The following is a 22023-nucleotide window of genomic DNA, read 5'->3' on the forward strand; positions in this document are numbered from 1 at the left end:
AAAATCTTCAGAGAAATTACTGTTTAGCTAAATCAATGAATATAGACTCAAATGCCTGTGTGTGCTTCTCTGGTCCAGTGTTTTTGACCATATTCTGATTTCAGTCATTATGCCCCTGTGTGGGTGTCAGCTTTATAAACGTCTGAATGATTCATAAAGAGCCAATCACTTTGTTGATCGTGAAAAACCAGACTCACCCAAAACATCTGTTTTGCATTAATTGTTCCAAAAATAAAGTACTAATAAATATATTGTCCCTTTTTTCTGAGCCAGAGGTCTGATCATGACTCATATAAATCAACTGCACATGACCATAATAAACAGCATATTCATCTTTACTCATTCCTGCAACTGGATTGTTGTAGGCAGTGCTGTGGTATATCTTGCCCTTTACAAGCACAGATGTGAAGAGCCTTTGTTTTATTATTAAAATGCACAAATAAACAATAGCTTCACTGACAGTTTTGGAGACCAGCACTGCTGCCTGTCTAGAAGTGCTGGCAACACTGGTTGAGCCTGAAAATAGGTCAGGCCTTCCTTTCACTCTGTCAACTTCTCCTGCTTCCATAGAAGGTCTTTTGGCTTTGATAGCATTCTACAAGCTGATGTTGTTTTGTTTGATGATTGGAATTGGCATAGATGTTCTTGAGAGAGCCCAACTGAAAACGCTGCATTCCCCATTGGACAAAGCCTTACTAAGAAAATGAATTGCATTGCTCCATGTAGGCATTTTTTATGAGTTTGGAAGACTGGGACAATCAGCTTTCATCAGATAACACAGACTATCAAGTGAAGATCCTGGAAGCTCAGTCCTGAAAGTCATTGATTTGAAAAACATTGATATGAAACTAGCTGATATTTTAAGGTACAAAATGTTCACCTCAGGGAACATATTTCAGTTTGAACAAATGTTCTGGGCCACACCTTATGCTGCAGCTACTGCAGCTTCCCCTTGTTCCAACCAGGAAAATCTTTTTTAAACTTGGTCAAGTATTAAAGGATCTGTTTTACTTCTGGGCATTGCATAAAGGGCAGCCAGTGCTCAGGTACTAACAAACCATGTCAAAGGAGTTGTAAGTATTCCTTTTGTATGCAGGAAAAGCAGTGTCTGATCTGTGTTGCATAATGCAGACTTCTGTGAAAGCTTCTCTGCATAAAGCAGGTAGAGCACTTTGAAGAGTTTTCTCACAGCCTTGTGTTTTCTTTTGTGTAGAAAGTAAATGAAGGAAAGTACAGGAGTTATGAGGAGTTCAAAGCAGATGCTCAACTGCTTCTACACAACACAGTGATTTTCTATGGAGGTAAAATACTACGTTTACTGCTTGCCTTGTTTGAATTGTCTTTATTTGTAGGAAACTCACAAGTCCAGGATGAATTTGGCATTAATTAGTCTTAAGTGCGAACGAGGTAATTTGAAAGCCCTTAAAAATCAAAGTGCATAAGGACTTTTTAGGGTCTGTTCTGGCCCACCTATTCTGGCCCACCTAGCAACTATTTTCATCCTCCCTGGATAAACCTCTTAGTGAGAATTACACTTTTTCCATCCTACTTCTTCTTCAGCAAAGTCCTAGGTCAGTCTATACTGAAGATTTTTGCCAATAATGTGTCAGCAGAAACATGTACTGTGCACATATCTCTTTTACTTTTGGGCAATATCTGCCATATTGTGACAGCAAATGTAGCTACATCCACTCCAGGAGTGTGCTGCTGGTGCAGTGTGGAGCTACAGCCATCAGAGAAGCTGCCAGGCACTGGGAAGGCAATGAGTGACTGATTGGAAGTAAAAAACCACCAGCACCAGTCCAGAAGCTGTAGCCAGGTCCTGTTTTCCAGAGCCACCATCTCAGGAAGGATGTGGTTCTCCCCTGCAGACGTGGCCCCCATCAGGGGGACTGAGAGGAGGGTGGCACCAGCCTGAATACAGCCCTAGGAGATTCACACTGTGGCTGCTGGGGAGAGATGTAAATATGCCAAGAGAGGAATACACAGGTGTAAAGGGAGACTCAGGGATAAACAGTCTGTGAAGCATCACTCAGAGCACAGAGCAGAGAGGAGATGTTTTAGGACAACTGCAGTGTGCCATTAAGACACAAGCAGGGAAAGGAACTGAATCCATATTAAGAGCAACTGTGTCTCCCTGCTGCTGCTCCTCCTCAGATGTGTACTTGCATTGTTCATTGTAAAACCAGTATTGTGGAATATAAGTATGTCACAGAAAACAAATATTGAACTGATTGTTAGAAAATTTTAAATGGAAGGGCTGTCCAAGTGATTATGTTTTTTCTTCTTAAGCGCGACAATTATAGCATGAATGTCACATCAATGACAGCTGCAAATCTTTGTGAGCACTGTGATCATACTGTGATTGTTTATACCATCTCTTTTTAATTCATAGCGGACAGTGAACAAGCTGATATAGCAAGGATGCTTTACAAAGACACCTGCCATGAAGTAAGTACTACCAAGTAACCAAAATGTAACCAAGAATCTTCATTTTCATTTCAAAACCTAAGAAATTATTCTTCATATTACAAGATAAAAAGCATGTGAAATTGAATTATAAATTTCCTCCAGACAGTCTAGCAGCTGATTCAAAGTTCCTTTTACTTTTTCTTTAGGTTTTTTTTTTGTTGGTTGGGTTTTGTTTGTGGGGTTTTGTTGGTTGGTTTTTTGGTTTGTTTGTTTTTTGTTTTTTTTTGCAGATAGATGATAATTTTAAAAACACTGGTTCAAATTTTAGTTTTGGAAATAATTGAGCAATACAGATTTCAACTAGAAATAATTGCTTGAGTAAGTTATTATTATAACTTACTAATATAAATTGAATCTGAAGTGAGATTCCTACTGAATTCTGTAATTGTCATCAAAACATTTCTCCATATTCAGGGGAGACCAAAAAATACAACTGAGGAGCTGGCACAGTTTCTCCTTTTGTACAGTTGAATTACTTCTTTCACAATGTACTTTAAATATTTGATGAATTGTAAGAACTGTTCTTTGCATTTCATCTATAATAGATCATTAATATGTCAGTTAGTTTTGTCCCTTTGCCTGGGTTTTCTGAAACATGAATAATGTTTCTTCAGGTTGTCTTTCAGCCTCTCACAGCCCACCTCAGTTTCATACATTTAGTTTGCATGGACAGAAGTAACTCCACCAAATTAGCAAGTAGGGCTGAAAAATTTTACTGCTTAAGGGAGAGGGATGCTACTGAAATCACATAAATAGGATTTTTTTTTGCTTATTTACCTTTTTTTTTTGTTTTGTTTTTCAGCTGGATGAACTGCAGCTTTGCAAGAACTGTTTCTATTTGTCAAATGCACGACCTGACAATTGGTTCTGCTATCCTTGTGTATGTTGCTGACACAGATTTTTATTTGTTTGCTTTTCTGTGTGAAAGCCTGCAGTTTTGGTTTCATTAATGCATTGAATATTCCATTTCACAGGGCTTGTTTCAAAAGCATGGTTAAGACTCTGTAAGCCTGGATGTTTTACACAAGTGAAGTGTTGATGGAAGTTCAAACAGTAACAATACAGGTTATAAAACTTGGCTATCAGCCAGTTACAACAGCTTCACAAGAAAATAAGGAGCTTAGAGAACTAAAACTTTGCTCCTGAATGAAGCTAGAAAGACAAGTTAATTTTTAGGCTGCTTAAGATCTCTGTTTTCAATAGACAGTTATACCCTTTTCAGACTTTGCAGTTTTGGGGTTTTTTTAAAGTTGATCCAAGCATTCTATCTAACAATGAAATGTAAGAAGATAAAAATGAAAGTAGCACTAGACACAAACAACAACCATACTCTTAAGGCACCAGCATAGCATTATAGCAGAATATTTGTGGGAGATAGCAATATAATATTTCATATCCACTAATAAATACAACTGTTTTTCCAGATACCTAATCATGAGTTGGTTTGGGCCAAAATGAAAGGCTTTGGGTTTTGGCCAGCCAAAGTCATGCAGAAAGAGGACAATCAAGTTGATGTTCGCTTTTTTGGCCATCACCACCAAAGGTAATTTATTAATTCCATGTGCTGCTTTTTACAGACAATATTAAAATAATTTATCTCATCTGTCATGTTGTAAATCCTGGCTCAGCTTGTTGCCAGCATTAGAAATACTGAATACTTTGCCATAATTGTTATTTCAGAAAATTTATATTTCAGTCTAACACATCTGAAGTGTCCATATTCAGTGGCTCAGAGGTTTCTCTTTCCACTGTTGCCAGAAGGATGTTCCTTAATGCCGTTTTAATTAAAGACAGTAAGTGAACTTAAGCTGTTTCTTCAAATGTGTAGCAGTCTCCTAATCCAGGCCAAGGTGAAAATTGGACAGAAATTTACTCCTTCTACCAGCAGTATTGACTTCAGGCAATTTCTCATTTGAGCTGAGGCACTACAATTTTGTGGTTTAGTACCATGATATATATCACAAATATTTGTGTCTCACTGCTGGAACATTGACAGGCCTCCTGCTGGGAGCCAGTTTGCAATTTCAGAGAATCCCTCTTTACATTGGAAACTTGTCTCTTAGAAATCAGCTTTTGGTTCTCTCTCCAGCTGGTTGTTCAGCGTTTGGGAAGTTTGTAGCAGTGTGACAGTGAATGTACTGGTTTGGCTTATTTTGCTGTTTTATTTATATGCCTAAAATGTGATGAGAAGAGACAATTCTAAAGTAATTAATGGTTGTTGGGAGATAGTATATTTTGGGACATCCCAAAAGGGCCTAGACAATTCAGTAACAGTGTATTAGTAACTGTTTATTTAAATTGCTTTCATGTAACCTGCACAGTATATAACATCTTTTCACTTTGTATATGAGCTACCAAGACTTTCTAATAGTTACAAAGTAAGTAAAGCATCTTTACTGGTGCCTCAGTCACAGAATGCTTATACCTTGAATCTGTTCATGAATACAGTTTATTTTGTTAGTTATCTTCGGCTTTATGTTCACACAGTTTAAAATTACTTGATAAAGTAACCTGGCACCTGTGGGATGAGGTGCTTGCCACTCCTTAAATGTGTGCTGATACAAAAGACAAAGGATGTTCAACTGCAGTGCCATTGCTTAGTTACTGTGCTGGGCTTGGACAAAAGGCCAAACTCCTGGCTGGGGTAAATTGGCATTGTTTCTTTGTCTTTACTCAAATTAAATTTATATTGCAAGAATCAAGAATCTTTTCACAAACATGTCATTTGTTGAGTATTTAATCTGTTTGGCAGATGGGCATGGCAGTGACTCTATATCCAATGTCCAGTGTTGCCTGGTGCTTGGTATAACCTTTCAAAATGTCAGAACCTGCCTGTCTAACTCTCTGAGGATTCTCTGAACAAATTTAAGTGGACAAAGTAACTTTGGAACCATGTCACTGGCATGAATTCAGTCCAAACAAGCATGGCAGACCCCATGGAAATTCAGTCCTGATAGACAGGAGCCCAGGACACAAAACGTCTCTGTTCAATGTGAGGAGTTGGTACATTCCTTGACAGTTTCAGGAAAGAGGTCAAGAGCTAAATTCTAGATTAGCATATGAACCTCCAGTAAAAAAATGTTTCTGTGTCTGAGTCAGGGCATTTAGCAAGAGAACAGATAAGGGATGGTGCTGGGGAAGGTTTGTGGCTCATCAAAAATGAGAGAGACTTTAAGCCATAGCACCAACAGCTAACAAGTATTTATAATGACAAAAATGTCTAACAGCATGTAGTCCATTTTTTTTTCAAATGTGTTGAGTTTAAAAAAAAATCAAAAAGGAATTGTCAGTGATCGACCATTATGAAAAACTGCTTTTGAAGTCAGTTTCTCAGGTTGAGATCCTTCACCTGTATTTCATGTTTCTGATCTGTCTGTTCTGTGTATTCCAAAGGGCCTGGATCCCCTCTGAAAACATTCAAGACATCACAGTTAACATCCACCGGCTGCACGTGAAACGCAGCATGGGCTGGAAGAAGGCCTGTGATGAACTGGAACTGCACCAGCGCTTCCTTCGGGAGGGGAGATTCTGGAAATCAAAGAATGAGGACAAAGGGGAAGAGGAGGCAGAGTCGAGCATCTCTTCCACTAGCAATGAGCAAGTGAGTGCTGCTACAACATTAGCAACTGGGACAATTCATTAAAGAGTACAAAGTCAATGTGGTGTTGATTAATGTGCTGTTAATTAGCCTTGTGCTCTGTCTGCAGGTTTGTGAGGACAAGAGGGTTCAAAGACTTATTCTCCCTATCACTTGTTCTCCTTATCTCCCTTATATCCTTATCTTGCTATCAGTAATAGCAAGAATTTAGATTTTCCTCTTTCCTCAGTTTCTTGGATGACCTTTGGGAAGTTTCAAAGTGTTTGTCACGTACAGCACCTTGATGAGACAGATCAAGATTTCTAAAGTTAAATAGGAATGCTCAAGTCAAATGTCACAAATATCAGATGGACTGCAACACTGCCTTCTTGGAGCCCTGTCAAGGGACAGCCCTGTGGCTGCTCAGCCTTTTCACAGCTGGAGTATGTTCACTTTGAGCTCTGTTCTGCCTTCAGAGCCACAAGTAACACCAGCCATGACATTTTCACCAGGTCCAGCTGAAGTTAGGTGCAAACATTGCACTTGACCACATGACCGCAACTGATTAAAGTCATTAAAAGAATTCTGCAAAACAAGAAAAAAATCACATTGTTTTAACGAAGAGCACAAATGGCCAAGATCCAAAGCTTTGCATTTCCACATGGAAATTCCCTTTTCATAGGTGATCTTTACCCATCCTTCATTGTCCAAGAGGGTTTTATATATTCACTACTTTTCAAAGTTTGCATGATGCTTCTCTGTATTTTTGGTAGCCCTTTCCTTGGCAACGTCTTCCCTCATTTATAACAACTATCCTTTCTCTAAGTCTGTATTCCAAAAAAATCAGTGTATTTTGATCCTTTTCCTTTGTCCTTTTGTCAAACAGGTCTATCACCCAATCTGCAACTGAAAACTTAAAAGTTTATAAAACTCTATGTTGTGGTGGGAGGTTTTTCCTTATCAAAGTGGTTTTGGGGTTTTTTAGCCTGGTTTGCTTAGCTAACCCTTTGCAGCCCCTTTATTTAAATTCTTGTGTGCAGTCGTACAACAGCCTGTGGTGAAACAGGAAAATGGTCACAAAAAATGGGTATTTTCCCAATTTTTTTCAGAGGTGTCAGTCACAGGGTCTGAAGTGTCCATTTACATATTTTCTCTTCAATGCCAACTATTCATCCTTGACTTGGCTAATGCTTTTACCTGTTTTACTGGTTTCCCAGATACAGGAACACAGGAGTAGCCATCAAACTCACTGTTCTGCTGTAGTCTGCAATATCCTGTTACTAAGACTAGCTAGTACTGTGTGCTTCAAAAACAGGCATAAGAAATTATGAGCACTGTAAGATAATTACCATCCACGTAGATCTCATCCTTGTTTCTACTGCGAGACTGACTTTTATTCTAAAGCATAAAGTTCCATACTCCTCCAGTAATAATCCAGTCTGGGAGATCTTACCATATTTACATACTTATATTCTCTTTTTAATCACTGCTGTTTTCTGGCATCCAGCAAGATCTGATTTCTAAATATGGGTCACTGATATTGGAATATCTCAGAAAACAAGTGTTTGAACTTGTGTGAGCAGTGAAGAAAAGAATTGTTAAAGAGTATTTTAGCAAGTGTATTTTGGATGGTAGAACTTGTTCTTTAATTTTGTTCCTTTGTGCAGTCATAGTCATCAGTGATAACGTAGAAAGCTTATTGTGTGCACTTCTCATTTAAGAACCTTTCATTAACGTTTCTATTTGATACCCTAAATAATTGCAAATAATCACAAATAAAAGGCACATCAGTCATGTTACAATGAAAGCCACTTAAATGAACTGGGTTTTGGGTTGATTCAATATGCTTTTCTTAATGTTCACAGCTGAAGGTTACTCAGGAACCACGAGCAAAGAAAGGACGACGTAACCAGAGTATGGAACTCAAGAAAGAAGTGAGTAACCTCAATTACTGTGTTCGTAGAGATAGCAAAGTACAAAAAGTCTGAAATTTTAAGAGGCACTCCTTCAATTTCAGTCACCTTTTAGGGATGTTACAGCATTAGCCCTGGAAGTTGCAGCCCCCCAGCGTGGTGCTCCTTGCTCACAAGTGTAATTGTGCCTCCCACATGCAAGTAACGTGTGTCATCATGGGAACATCCTACTATAACGCGAATAAAGCAAGCCAGCTGACAGCATTTATTTTTTAATAACAAATTCAGGATATCAGTAAGCCCATAAACAGCAGAAATTAGGCATTGCAGTCGAGATTATTAAGTTTATGGACTACCTTACGCACTTTGCGGGCTTCCCTGCGCGCCCCGCTGGCGGAGCCGGGAGCCGCGGGCTGCGTTATCGCGCGTGTACACAAGGGGGCGCTTCCAGAGAGAGCCGTAAATCTCCCGAGCCGCCAGGGCCTTGGCCCGGCCTCCTTCCAGCTGCCGAGGAACGCCGAGAAACATTTGCAGATATGTCTGTTCCCTGCCAGAGTACTCGGGGTGCCAGGGCAGAGTGCGGGTACTGCAGCAGCAGAGCTCTCTGTGGTGGCTGGAATAGGGACATGGCCATCCTCATTCCCGGGCAGCTGCCTCCCCATTGTGCCTGATCCTGCAGGAGGCAGGCATGGATGGGGGCAGTGACACAGTCGCTGCTCCCTCGGGCACCAACTTGGTGTGAGTGCAAGATAGGGAGATTACAGGAGGATGTCTTGCCATTCTTACTGTGTTTTCTGTCAAGCAAATGCTGTAATTTGCTTCATATATTTATGTCTTAACATTTGCCTTCTTAGCTCTGATCAGTGATCCAGAAGTCAATCACAGTGACCTCTCAAAGAGTAATTGATTGCAAAAGGGAATACACAGTCAGCCTTTTGAATGGTGTGAGCAATGCTTTATCACAAAGACTGTCACAAAATCCAGTCCTGAGCAAGGCTTTATCTCTACACTGCTAAATGAGCATTAAAACATCTAACTTTAATAAAAAATAATTTTTTATGTCTTCAGACACTTCAAATAGCAATAAACATTTCCAGGAGTAAAACATCAATCTGTTCTAAAGAGCAGGAGCGATTGGTGTTACACTGTAATAACACAGGTAGCTCAATTCAGCACAGTACACCACAGTAACAGGGACTTCTTTCTTGCTAATTGTGTAATTATACAGAGCCTCTGTGGTCATCAAGTCTAGTTCCATATTATTGGAAGCAAGACGTAGATTCTCATTAGCCTTTCATCTTCAAAGGACCTTTGAAGTACTGATCAATCTTTGCAGCACTTCTATGGAATCAGTGGAATATCACAGACTCCAGGGCAGCCTGTTGGGTCAGAGTAAGCCCAGAGTTTGCCAAAACAATTCAGGAGCCTTGGCCATGCAACTACAGTCTCTTTAGGCAGAATATTGTGGGGGAAAAATATCTCTAGCAAACCTCTAGTAATCCTAAGGAGTCAGCCCAGCCTCAGAGGTTTTTCATACTTTTGGGGAGGTGAGGCTGGCTGAAGTCAGAAAAGCCAAGAGCCTGCCCACTCTCAAGTTGGTTTTCCACAGGGATCCCACATCCCATTAGCACTACAGGTCTTCAGCAGACACCTTTCACATTAATTACACTGATATTATTCACATAACATTTTTTCTTCAGGGGGAACTGAAAAGTTAACAGGTTGACTTGTTCTATTTTGATATCTGATTTACAAGTTTTTCTTTCTTTGCAGGAGCCAGAACCTGAAACTGAAGCAGTAAGTTCAAGCCAGGAAATTCCCACAATGCCTCAGCCCATTGAAAAAGTTTCAGTCTCAACTCAGACCAAGAAGTTAAGTGCCTCTTCTCCAAAAATGCTGCATCGGAGCACCCAGACCAGTAATGATGGAGTGTGTCAGAACATGTGCCATGACAAATACACCAAAATCTTTAATGATTTCAAGGACAGGATGAAAGCTGATCACAAAAGAGAAACTGAGAGAGTCGTGCGAGAGGCAGTGGAAAAGGTAACACTTGTTGAACACCACCTACCCTGGGTGGAGGAGAGGTGATTCTGGGGATTTCTTCACATTCTTTCCTATTTTTGTAACAACACCTCTTACCAAAATGAATAAAAAATGTTTTCCAAAGAGACCACATAAAAATAGTCTCCATTATTGCTTTTTTAGACCATTTCTCTACCAACAAACCTACTTTAAACAGAAAACTCTTGGCTTTTTTGATTCTTGTCCAGTGAAATAGTTTGTGATCCAAAACTGAAACTAATTGTTCATTCATGCTAAAGCCTTTCTCTCCATTGTTAAGTGTGATTCTAAACAATGTCAGTGTTTAACTGCTAATCGTAAATAATTCTTATTTTGCCCATCTTCTGACCTGAAGATCAAATAGGGTCACCAAAATTTGCTTGAATTTTCTTATCTAATAATAACCTATTTAAAATTCAATGTCTAAGTTTGACCTGGTCACCTTTGGCTAGAGAGAGCAGGGCAATTTGGAGGATGATTTGTCTGACCTCTCTTAAGTACCTGTCTTAAGATAAGATGAATTTCCTTCTGGATGAAGGACTGTGAAATGAACCTAGGGAGTTCAAGTGTTAATCCTGTAGGATTAAGACACCAAATGTTTAGATATCTGAGCAAGGGCAAAGGAACCTCACTGACAATGAACACTAAAATAAATAAATACCTCTTAATGAACTCAGGAATGTTCTATTTTTTATTTTCCATTGTGCACTTACTGTAGATTTATATGAAGTTGTAGATTTGGAAAAAACAAAATCTTTTTAAAGACAAATTAATAAATTTATAAACTGATCATTGAGCAAATATGCTGCTATTACAATTATTACTATTATTACAATAGCAGCTTATTTAGCTGCTATTGTAGATGCCCAGCAGAGTAGAAATACAGTGCCATTTTTATTTTGATTAAATCTGATTTTGTTATATCTCTAATTGAGCAATTTTTATTTTCTAAATAGGAGAAATCTCTAATTAGGTGACCCCCACTGCATCAGTAATGGAGTTTTAAACTCCATTAAAGTTTTAATTAAGACACTTTTAATTCCAAGAGCCGTCCCTTGACTTGCTTTGCTGACTGTCTTTGGCAGCTGCGCACAGAGATGGAAGAAGAGAAAAGGCAGGCTGTGAACAAAGCTGTGGCCAACGCACAAGGAGAGATGGACAGAAAGTGTAAGCAGGTAAAGGAGAAGTGCAAAGAAGAATTTTTAGAAGAAATTAAGAAACTAGCAGGTCAGCACAAGCAACTGATTTCCCAGACCAAGAAGAAGCAGTGGGTAAGTGTCAAAAATTTATCACAAGAGAGTTAAGTGGAAATGTATATGCATCCTGCAGGCAGTTGGAGGGGATTTCTTCCTTGCTTTTAACTGCAGTGCTCCTCTTTCACTGGTCTTTCAGCATTAAGGCTTTCTCCTTCACATTGCTGTTTCAAATCTTCTCCAAATTTCAACTTGGTGTTTTGATTACTTTCCATCTTAATTTGTTAGTGCTAACAGCAACATCTTCTTGAGTTCAATCAGATCTTATTATCAAAAATATTTTTTTTCTAAATGCAATTTTACTGGTATAAGACATGCTTTGCATTATGTTCACACTCCTTTGATCCTGAGACCTCACAGGGTGCAATATCTGGCTGCATCAATTTGGATTCCCCTGTTAATAAGGCTATTAGTGATATCCTTTTGGCCTTTTCCTCTCCTTGCTTTTTCTACAGCTCTTTTATATTCCTTTATATTTGAGACATGACATTCCTCTCTTGTTTGGTCCTTAAGTGCAACTCTGCAGCATCAGCTACAAAAACCACGTTGGTGTGCCCACTAGAAAAGTGAAACTAGACATCTAACTTACTGTTCTGTTACACACCAGAAATTTTTCCCCAGATTTTATTTGGATTGTGGCTGGTGTTTTCTCAGGCTGGAGTGTGTCCTCCCACATGGTTGTCCAACACCTAGCCAAACACTGTAAGAACCATAAACTGCTGCTTGCCAGGAGCAGAGTGCAGGTGGAAACTGCTCTGCTCAGGAGCTGGGACCTGGCACACACACAAACTCTGCTATTTCTTTGCTAATTCTCACAGAAGAGGGGAGCAAAAGCCATCACTGAGGAAGTCCCACAGCACTGTGACAGTTGTCTGTAACACAGAGAGGTGTGGGTACAGGATTGTAGCGCTGGTGGGGCTGGAAAGGAGCAGGAGCCTCCAGGAGATGGCACGAGCCAAGGGACAGCCAGTCCTGCCACCCCCTGCAGCCCTGTTTGCCTTCTGCTATAAAGGGCTGTTTTGCTGCTGCTCAGCCTCATTAGTCCCTGTGCTTACATGAAACAATGGTCCCTGCAGGGAAAACTGTGCTCTGGAGGAGAGTGGAAAAAAATACTCAGGCAAGACAGTCAATCACTGACTATCACAGTTATGAGTTTGGTTTTTGGAAAGAGAATAATTACTTCAAATGCCAGAGCTCCTGTAGTCTTCATTTCGTTCCTCACAGAGGTTTTACTGTGGGTGTTAGGAGGGTGCAGTGCTTGGGTCTCTGTCAATAAGAGAATTCCTCCCTGTCTACCTGTCTCTGCAGACCAGAGAAGTTATTTTTGACTGATTTGATCGAGTTACTGTGTTCAGTTTGTCACCAGCTGCTGATGCCTGTGTGCATGTGCTCATCTGTGGCACTGGAGAGGGACATGGAGTTGCCTTTGCCCACTATAGAAGATGTCAAATTACCTCTGTGGTGTCAGAAGTGAAGAGCACACATGTGAACCATTGTCACCATTCAGCTGACATGCAGTAACTCGGGCACAATAACATTATTGTGAGGCTGGACTCTTAGCTCTAGCTGCTTTTTGGTGGTTTTGAAGGTAGAATTTTCAAAAGAGATTGATTGGAGTTATCTGCTCCTAAATGCTTTTACTAAATCCTTCAGACTAATCAAAAAGTGCCCTGGTACCACGTCACTGAATTTAATAATGAGGGCATAAAGCTTCTCTACCGAGCAAAACAATCAAAAGATAGAAAGAGTATCTGACAATCTTGCCTACTTCTGTGGCCTCAAACTATCTATCTGTCAATCACCACCCTAAATGAAGGCATCATGCAGGCAGCTGGTTTGCATGTGGCAGGAGAGGGAGGGTCAGGATAAACACCTCTGCATTCAAGCTGATGGATCTGCCTGCCAACACACAGCCCCAGGCAGCTGGACTTGCTCCAATTACACAACTCCCCAGTGATTCTTCCTTCAGTGCTGCTAATGACAGTCCCTGGTGTGTAGTGCTGCACTTGTATGCTGCTATTATAATGATACCTCCTTACCAAAATCTCACGCAATTAACACACATACTAAATGAGTTTTGGTGGCTTTGCTTTTTAATTAGGAGCAGAAACCTCCGGTTTTGTGTAATGCTGATGTCTGTGCTTGTGAATACAGCTGCTATTATTCACACTGTATTTGTCTTTTTCTCATACCTAAAAAACAAGTCCAGTTGGGATAAAGGGATCATTTTGCTGGTGGTGTACAGGGACACAAGATGTGCTTCCAGCCCTCAGAAGACTGATGCATATTTAAAGAATAGCAGTTCCTCTTTCTCTAGCTGGTCACAATTGGCTTAGCTCAATTTCATTTTTATACCTTCAGAAAATTTGGGTTTAATACAGACACCTCAAGTAAATAGCAAACAAAAGGAAGAAGTGTAAAGGCAGCAGTAACAATAATGAGATTATGCAGCTCCATGGCCTCCAGGGTTCAGGCTGGAGTGCTGGTCTTGACAATGTTTCTATTTTAGTTTCTCCAAATTCTTTTATTTTTGTATAAGACTCATTTTAATTAGTGCATATGTTGTTTCCATAGACAGCTTTTAACTTTTTTCTCTTTCAAATCTATTTACACATGTATTTATTTTAACTTGCAACAGGTGGTCTTTAAGTGAATGAGCATTGTCTGTGATGTGTACTGTCTGAAACAAAACCCCAAGTGATTGATAACGTTTAGAAAGAGGAAAATACAAAGAAAAGAGGAGGCCTGAGGCCAGCTGGCACTTTGCCTCCAGTGCCACATGTGCTGGTACCAGCACAGATGACATTATTTTCCTTTTGTAAGTGGAGATTTACATCCCACACTTATGGCCAGCATATGTAAAGGGAAGTGCAGGACCCACAGATCAGTTGTCCTCTCCTGTCGTAGCATTTTTTGATCTCTCCAAGCCAGCAGATGTGAATTTGGTCTCTGGGCTGAGGCCCATGCTGTACATATTGGAGAGCCACAGCTGTTCCCTGCACCTTTCCAGCAGATGATCCTAATGGCTCCCACAGGCTTGTGGGCAGCCAGCAACATGAAAAACCAGGAAAACAGCTCTCGAGGGGACACTTGTTTGCAGACATTTTTACAAATAAACTTCCCAGGAGCTAAATTATGAAAGGAAAATGGAGCGGTTCCCTTCTCACACAGCTAGGGCAGTCCCTTTATTGCTGATGTAAAAAAATGGTTATCAGTTTAGCCAATGTAAATTTTGGCTTTCTTGCCTCTGTCTTTCAGTAGTATGAGTTGTTGTGGTTTTTCTTTTGAGGCAGTTGGGTTTGTTTCCTTTGTAATTCTCTGTTTTATTGGCAAAGCTGTAGCTAGACAGAACATAAAAAGTAAATTGTGTTTTATTCTGTGGTTTGATAGCAGCCTGCACAGACTGTGTGATATCCCTCCCCCTGTTCCCCATCATGCAATAAGCATTTCAGACTGGATTCCTAAAGATGCCTCCTGATTTTGAGCAGACCAAATTCAGAAAGACAAATTTGAGGTCATTAGAAGCTGACTCTCCAGGATGCAGAAGTATAAATAGTACCTTAAGCAGCAATGCCACCTTACTTTATGGAGTTTGGTCAAAATGACAGTTCATGCTTTTGCAGCACTGCCTTAAGGGGCATAAACTCTCCTGAAGGCTGTGTGGGTGCTGCACCTCCTTGATGGCCACCCGTGGTGCTGACCAGCATGTTGCCTTCCCTTTCTTAGTTCCCCAGAGGCCAAAGGGTTATTTTCCAAGTAGCTCTTCCAGCTCTCAGGAAGCTGGGGGTGTTCTCTGTGTTCCGAGGTAGAATTCATCTTTGCTGCAGCTTTCTCCAGACCCAAATAATTCTGCATAAATCGTGGGCTGTGCAGAATCTTTCTTTCAGGAGTTTTTTGCAGTGCTGGCAGGCATGAAAAGGGGCAAGAGCCCAGGTAGCCAACCTGTGCATGACAGGCCTTCTTGGGTTTATCTAAGACTTGGAGGAAAAACCACTTCTTTATCTGCTCAGTAGCACTGATGGAGCACAAGGTTTTCCCTTCAGGAGGTGGCAGTGCTGGCTGCCAGTCAGCAAACCCTGGTGACAGCAGAGTCCTCACAGGCTAAGTCCAGATGGGCTACAACAAACCAGTAATTCTTGTCTCCTGGGATGTTATTGTTGTGACTTCTGGCATTTTCTAGACCTAAAGGATCTTCCCCAGCAACCTCTGGACAAGTCAGGCTTGTAAAGAAACCTCAAACACTGATTTTCAGGCCTGTGCAGAGCCTGTTGGTGCCAGCAGTCCCTGTTGATTTATTGTAGCTTTTAAGACATAGATCAGGGTGCTATTACACAAATGTAGGGTAAAAGATGCTCGCTGCGCTGTGTGCCTGAAAAATGTCACTCCGCCATTCCGAGAGATGAGTTTTCTTAAGTGAGAGATGATTCTTGGAAAAGCAATAATCCAGATTCTAGGAAATAGGGAAGCGTTGTGTGGATTTGCTGAAGATGGCTGCTTCACTCAGCACGTGTGAAAAACGCTTGGATGCCCCCAAGCATAAATAAGAGGAGCATTGCTGTGCAGGTGCTGGTGAGTGCAGGGGTGGGGGAATGCTGGTGAGGAGGGATCCTGCCAGGGGGGGTAATCCCATCTCACTTGTTCTCCCCAGTGCTACAACTGTGAAGAGGAGGCCATGTACCACTGCTGCTGGAACACTTCCTACTGCTCCATCAAGTGTCAGCAGGAGCACTGGCATGCCGAACACAAACGTACGTGCCGCAGGAAAAGATGAAAGAGTTACTCCTCCCCTAGAGCACCACCCCAATGATTGCTATTCTCAGACAGAGCGGTTTTTGTTTCCAAAAAAGAAAACAAAAAAAAAAGAAGCCAAAATTGTTTAGAATTTGCTTCCCATTTTGCACCAGCCTTTAAACACTTTTCTTAGAAGAAGTTTTGCACAGTTATTTCAGTCTTCTGTTAAAAATGCTCCTCCAAAATTTTGTCGGCAAAATGAATTGAACATCTGTTGGAGCAGGTTACTTCAAATAATTTTAAACTAGAGGATTTGTTGCATTTTCAGCAAATTTTAAGACATTTTTAGGTTTTACAGAGATTTTAATCTTTAAAAACAGCAGATCTAAAAACAAAAAAATGATGCAAGTTTAACAAAAGTTAAAAGTTTAACATGTTTAAAAAACATTTAAAAACTAGTTCTGAATGTAAGAAGTACAGAACTGTTTCAGAAAAACGAAGCATACTACCTTGATGTAACATTTATTTCTTAACCTTGTTGAGCTGGTTTTGTTCAGCTTAATTTTACTGTTTAAAGGCATTATCTATTGGTTATACCAGTGGGTACATGATTGAATTTAGGGAACAGGGTTGACACAGCAGGTGCTAGTCCTGCATATTTTTTCTTAAATATTTCCCAACTGTGTTTTATTTTCATTATTTCTTTTCAATATATAACTTTTATAACAAAATATTAGCTTTGATCTTGTAGTTTAAAATCACAGGGAACTGGGGTAATCTTTTACTGAGCTGGATCTTAGAGAAAAATGAATATTTAAATTTTGAAGTTTGCACATTTCGTCTTTGTTCTAACATGAGTGCTTATAACAAGAATAAGAAAAGCCAAAAAAAAAAAAACAAACAACAAAACAACAGACAAACAAAAGAACCCAACTACCTTTATTCATACTTGGAATTTTGAGGCATACAAATTACTTTATTGCCCCCTTTGGCCTCCCCAATTCAATGTCATTTGACCACCTTTGATCTGGTGTCACCTGGTCCATTGTAACTGATAACAAAAGGAGAAAAAAGCACTTAAGTTTCACAGAAGCCGTTATGTTTGTAGTAATGGGTCATTGCCTAATAATGAGCTCCATCACTGTACTCAGAATGAAGAATAATGCATGTTAATTTTCTTGTATTAAAGATGCCGTGATTTGTAAAAAGTCTGTATTTTGCGGAATGTCTGGATTAAGAAGCATTACCAATAGGAATGGATCGATAGTTGAAAAATGATTTTCTTTTTGTTTGTTTTATATATAGATATATGAATTGCATCCATGTTCAGAGACAATTTTTTAAATAGATGTAAAGCTTACTTAAATAGCTTTTCTTTTAAAGTGTCTCCACATTTTAGTTTCTTTCAAAGATTGGTCTTAGACTGAGTCATATGCCCATTAATCATCCAGCTATTTTTTGAGAAGTTAGAGGAATAATTTGTAAATATTTATTTAGATCTTTGATATTTATTGAAAGCAATTACATGATGGAACGATGGAAGCTGAAGAATCAGGAGGAAAGCCTTTTAAAAAGTTTTCTCTAGGATTTGTCAGGGTCATTGTAAAGACAAAAATAACTAAGACTTCTGTGAACTACCACTGAAATTCTGACCTTTTTTACTTACAGTGGTGATATAAGTTAATTGGCTAGATACTGCCAAATAATGCCCAATATGTTGCAGAAATTGAGTGGTAAGCTGATTGGAAAAAATAGTAAGTAGATGGTAACTTGTATTACCACAGCTGCATTATTGCCTGATAAATGTGTAATTAACTTTTGTCGCCTCTGTGTTGTGACTGTAAAACACTTCACAACTAAAAATCAATCTCGTTCGATTACTTTACAAGTTCCAAAACTTCGATCCACCCCTATGAAAGCAAGTATTGTGGAAATATTTTTTGGTGTAAAATCATTCCAGAATATGTAATATTTAACTGATAGCTGCATGAAAGTAAGATTCGTGTTACTTTGGCTTTTTTGTCTCTGTTGACACGGTTGCACATTTCCAAGTTACTACAGCGTGAAAACTGTGTGTTTTAAAGAAAAAAAAAAAACAAAACAAAAAAAAAAAAGATTGTGGCCTGGTTTTGTATAAGTTTTAGGTAAAATTACAATTGATTGTTTTAGGAACCATGATTTAAAATTAATTTTTTCTGCAAATCATAAAGCTATATTAAAGTGTTGAGCTTAGCCACTATGCACATTGTAATTATTCATTGTGGCTGTCCAGTTTATGATGCATTCTGGCATTTTGTAAGCTGCTCTGACTAGCAATATATAGAGTCATTTAATGTGTTAACATTGGTTAATAAATGTATTTAAAAAAACCCTCACTGAATGTTTCTGTGTTGATTTTGGCCAGTTGTCCTCACATCCTGGGGTGGGCAGACATGAGGCTGCTGTTAGTATTGTCCTCACAAGGGAGGCTGGGGCTGTGCCTGAGCTCCCAGGAGCTTTGGTCCTGACTCCAGGGGAGCCAGCAGGGCCAGGGAAGGGTTTCAGCATTTAACACGGCTCTCAGCACCAACAGTGAGTCCTTCCACCCGTGCAGGGCAGCAGCCCCCAGGAGCTGCGCCCCAAGTCCTGGTTTTAGACCAGATCCTGCACTGGCAGCAGCCAGGCTGGGGCCCAGCCCTGCTCTGCCCTGAGCTTCCCCTCACCAGGGGCTCCACTCTGCCTCCTCCCTCACCTGTCACCAGCCCTGAGCCTGTGCCCGTGCTGGGTTTTATCAGTGAAGTAATTCCCTCTGGAGGGACGGCACAGGCCCAGCTTCACCTGAGTGCAACGAGGTTTCTCCTACCAAGCAGGAGCAGCCAGTCCCTTTCTTCTGTGAAGCCACCAACTTGGTGCCACTTGAGGTGTCCGAGGGAGCCAAGGGCCCATGTGGAACATCCTGCAGCCCCCCAAGAGAAAGAGCCACATGGGGACGAGCCAAAGGCAGAGTGGATCATCCTGGAGCTCCACTGGGACTTCAGGGCTGCAGTAGGGGTGCTCTGAGAGTTGGTTTCAGTGTGGCAATTCAGAATTTCCGTATGGAAATTTAAACCTGGCAAGGCCTGCAAGTCCCAGGGGATCCCTCTAAGTCTCTTTTATTGTTTCACTATCCAGACAGTTCTGTTCTTTCATGAGCCATATTTTATTCCTTCATCTTGATGAAACTTAATTAAATGGCAACAGTGAACAGTGAATAAGCTGGCAAAGCAGGATCAGGAATCAGCAGCATGGCCCTTCAGCTCCCATCCCAGGGCATTTTCCCTTTTTGATGACTGCAGTCACTCTTCAAGCTCAGCCCTGCTCACCGGCACTCCAATGGCAGAAATCCCCAGTGAAAACACTCCTCCCCTCCCCTCCTCATGTGCATTTGCCAGTTCAGGTAACAGCAGTGGGGCCAGGATAGGGACCAAACAGATCCCTGGACACGCCAAGGCATCTTTCCCACCTGCATTGTGTCACACGGATTGTCTGTGACCTGCTGTACTCCATCCCTGTCCCACGCTGGGCCCTGTCACTGCCAGCTGGCAGAGCAGAGGAGCAGAGTTGTCCTTGCACTGCCCCAGCTCTGCAAGTTTCCCTCCATCAGGAATCTCAGGGTGAGTGGGGGCTTCTCTGAGTTCCTGCAGCACCACCACTGCAGGCAGCGGTCCGAGAGCATCAGCCTTAAAGGCTTCAACATTTTATTGTTGGCTTCTCCTATTATCATCATTATTGTTGTTGTTGTCATTAATGAATTAATTTTTATTATATTTTAAACTCTGGCTATTCCTTTATTTTAGTAAGGAGGAGCTGTGGTTTCTGCCTCCTGCTTCCTTTAGGTGGAGTGAGCTGCCCAGCTCACGGCTTGTTTGCCTTTCACAATCTTAAACGACCAAGTATGTGAAATATGTTTGGGATTTGTTACTGGAGTTAGGGGCCACCCTGTCAATTTTAGCCTCCCTGAGTGTGAGCACATACGTGATCCGTGCATATGCTTCTCAAATGCTTTCATAAATCAAATTGAGTGGGGGTATCTAAACCAGAGAGGCTCTTCTTGTGTTGTTTCATGTCAAGGAAATGCAATTGCAAGTAGAAAGGTCCATCCTTTTGTGAGAATACTAGAATACCGTTGGGTTTAAGTGGGAGATGATTATAGGTAATATAAAAGGAATAAAACTAACAATCTTAGACCTTCCAAACCCCGTATTTTACCCTAATAAAACCTATTTCCAGATGTCAAAAGCCTCAAAAGTATGATAGACAGAGTAATGCTCTTTGAAAAAGAAATGCTAGTTACTAGAGGTTCAAAATTGTAAAATCAGAAAGAGAACCAAGAGAAAATTAACTCTGAATTGACCCTCCTGCTCCCCATGGCCATGCTTGCTTGCCCCAGGACCCCTCCAGCCCCATGACCCTGGAGCCACGAATGAGGCATAAAAGGGATGTGAAGGGATGTTTTATCCCTTCGGGGGTGGCAAACAGCAATGAAGAGGCTGAAATTAAGCACAGCGTCTACTTTGTAGATAATTTGTACGTGGAAGGGGACTGATAATTGAAGATTATTCCGAAGAGATGCCAAGAGAGCCAGAACACTGCATGCTAAAAGGCAGAGTGATGTGTTTGTTTACAAAGCCACCGGCCAGTTGCTGTAAACTCCCTGAGTGAAACCTAAGCTGGCGTGAAGCTTCAATGGAAATAGGATTTACCCTAGAGAGGGATCTAAAAATAAACCCAGTTCTGCATCAGAAGACGCTGTGAATCTGGTTACACAAAATGCTTTACTAGTGTTAGGAGAAGGACTTTTGCAGAAGAAAACAATGTTTATTAATAGAGCCAGAGCACGTTCATTTTTAACTATTTAATCAACAGGAAAGGTAGCTTTATCAAATAGCCACTGTAGGTGGCTTTGGGCTCCCCTGCCACATTCAGGCTCTGCCTCTCTCCTGCTCTCACTGCCATGGGAGCTGTGGGAGGCAGCTCTGCACTGGGCCGGGTTTGAGCCATGATCCCACCATGCTTGGCCACAGCAATGTGCTTTTGTCCCTTGGAACAGAGCCTTCAAGGTGAAAAATGGCTTCATTAAAAGTGAAAAGGAACTCACTGCCTTGCACACAGCAACTCTTGAAGTCCCTGTCACCAGGAAAGAGGGCTTTGTCTGGCATGGGCCACCCCTCTGCGCCTCAGCTCACTGTCCTCGTTGGGAGGTGTGGGAGCTGGGTCTGCTGTGACTGGGGAGGGAGCAGAATGAGGCCTCCACACCCCAGGGCACAGGCAGGGACATGCCCTGCTGCTGGCCTGCAGCTCAGCCCCTCCAAGGAGCAGCAACACTGGCTCCTTCCCAAAGGAGGAGCACGGCCAGAAACTCTGCCATGCGTGGCTTATGTGCTGGAGAGAGAATTTCTTTGGCTGCCACAACACTCGCCTGAGTGACAGAGCCTTCTCCTGTCTTTTCACAAGTCTCTGAAGACCACAAGGGCTGGAAAGCCTTTTAGTTTTGCCCCAAAGAAATGCAAGATATGCGGCTCAGCCATGCAATTGCTTGTTCTGTTTTCCCACTGACACTGGAGCCAGCAGCATTTTAACCCTGTGCTCCCCAGTGCCAGCGGCTGCCAGGGCAGGGAGCTGCTCTCTGCAGGTTGGGAGTAGGTGCTGGGTGCTGAGCAGGAGCCCAGCACTGCCCTTCCCCTCTCAGTGGTGTTCCTGCTGCCTCTCTCTGACAAATTTGGGTGGGGGCAATGCTGCACTTGCAAAGAAAGCCCCCAAGCCCTGGAACTTCTTTCCCTCCAGCCACCCTCCAGGGGGGTGGCATTGGGATTTTGGGGCCAGGAAGGGGAACAGGAGGCCGCTCATCCAGCAGGGACTGCTCAGGGACTGTATCTGTCCTGAAATGCCACAAACACTGAGAAGCTCTGAGCCACCTCGGGCTTCTCCTGGTGCAGGAGCCTCCCTTGGAAAGCTATGGACAATTGTCACAGGGAGGGGCCCTTCAAAGAGAGAG

General features: G+C 41.5%; 1 protein-coding gene across 9 annotated transcripts in view; it reads left to right on the plus strand.

Annotated features, from left to right (window-relative positions):
- ZMYND11 (zinc finger MYND-type containing 11) overlaps positions 1-18379 on the plus strand; it is a 105591-nt gene extending 87212 nt beyond the window's left edge. For all 9 annotated transcript variants that reach the window (XM_038130044.1, XM_038130050.1, XM_038130051.1 and 6 more), the window contains 9 exons: positions 1214-1301; positions 2396-2451; positions 3275-3352; positions 3897-4015; positions 5866-6073; positions 7915-7983; positions 9736-10008; positions 11112-11297; positions 15928-18379. In XM_038130044.1, coding sequence (XP_037985972.1) covers positions 1214-1301; positions 2396-2451; positions 3275-3352; positions 3897-4015; positions 5866-6073; positions 7915-7983; positions 9736-10008; positions 11112-11297; positions 15928-16050 — 1200 coding nt within the window. In that variant the 3' untranslated portion in view covers positions 16051-18379. The remainder of the gene's footprint in view (positions 1-1213; positions 1302-2395; positions 2452-3274; positions 3353-3896; positions 4016-5865; positions 6074-7914; positions 7984-9735; positions 10009-11111; positions 11298-15927) is intronic.
- Positions 18380-22023: the final 3644 nt, after the last annotated feature.

The sequence above is a fragment of the Motacilla alba genome, chromosome 2 (genome assembly GCF_015832195.1).
Source record: "Motacilla alba alba isolate MOTALB_02 chromosome 2, Motacilla_alba_V1.0_pri, whole genome shotgun sequence".
NCBI classification, from domain to species: domain Eukaryota; kingdom Metazoa; phylum Chordata; class Aves; order Passeriformes; family Motacillidae; genus Motacilla; species Motacilla alba.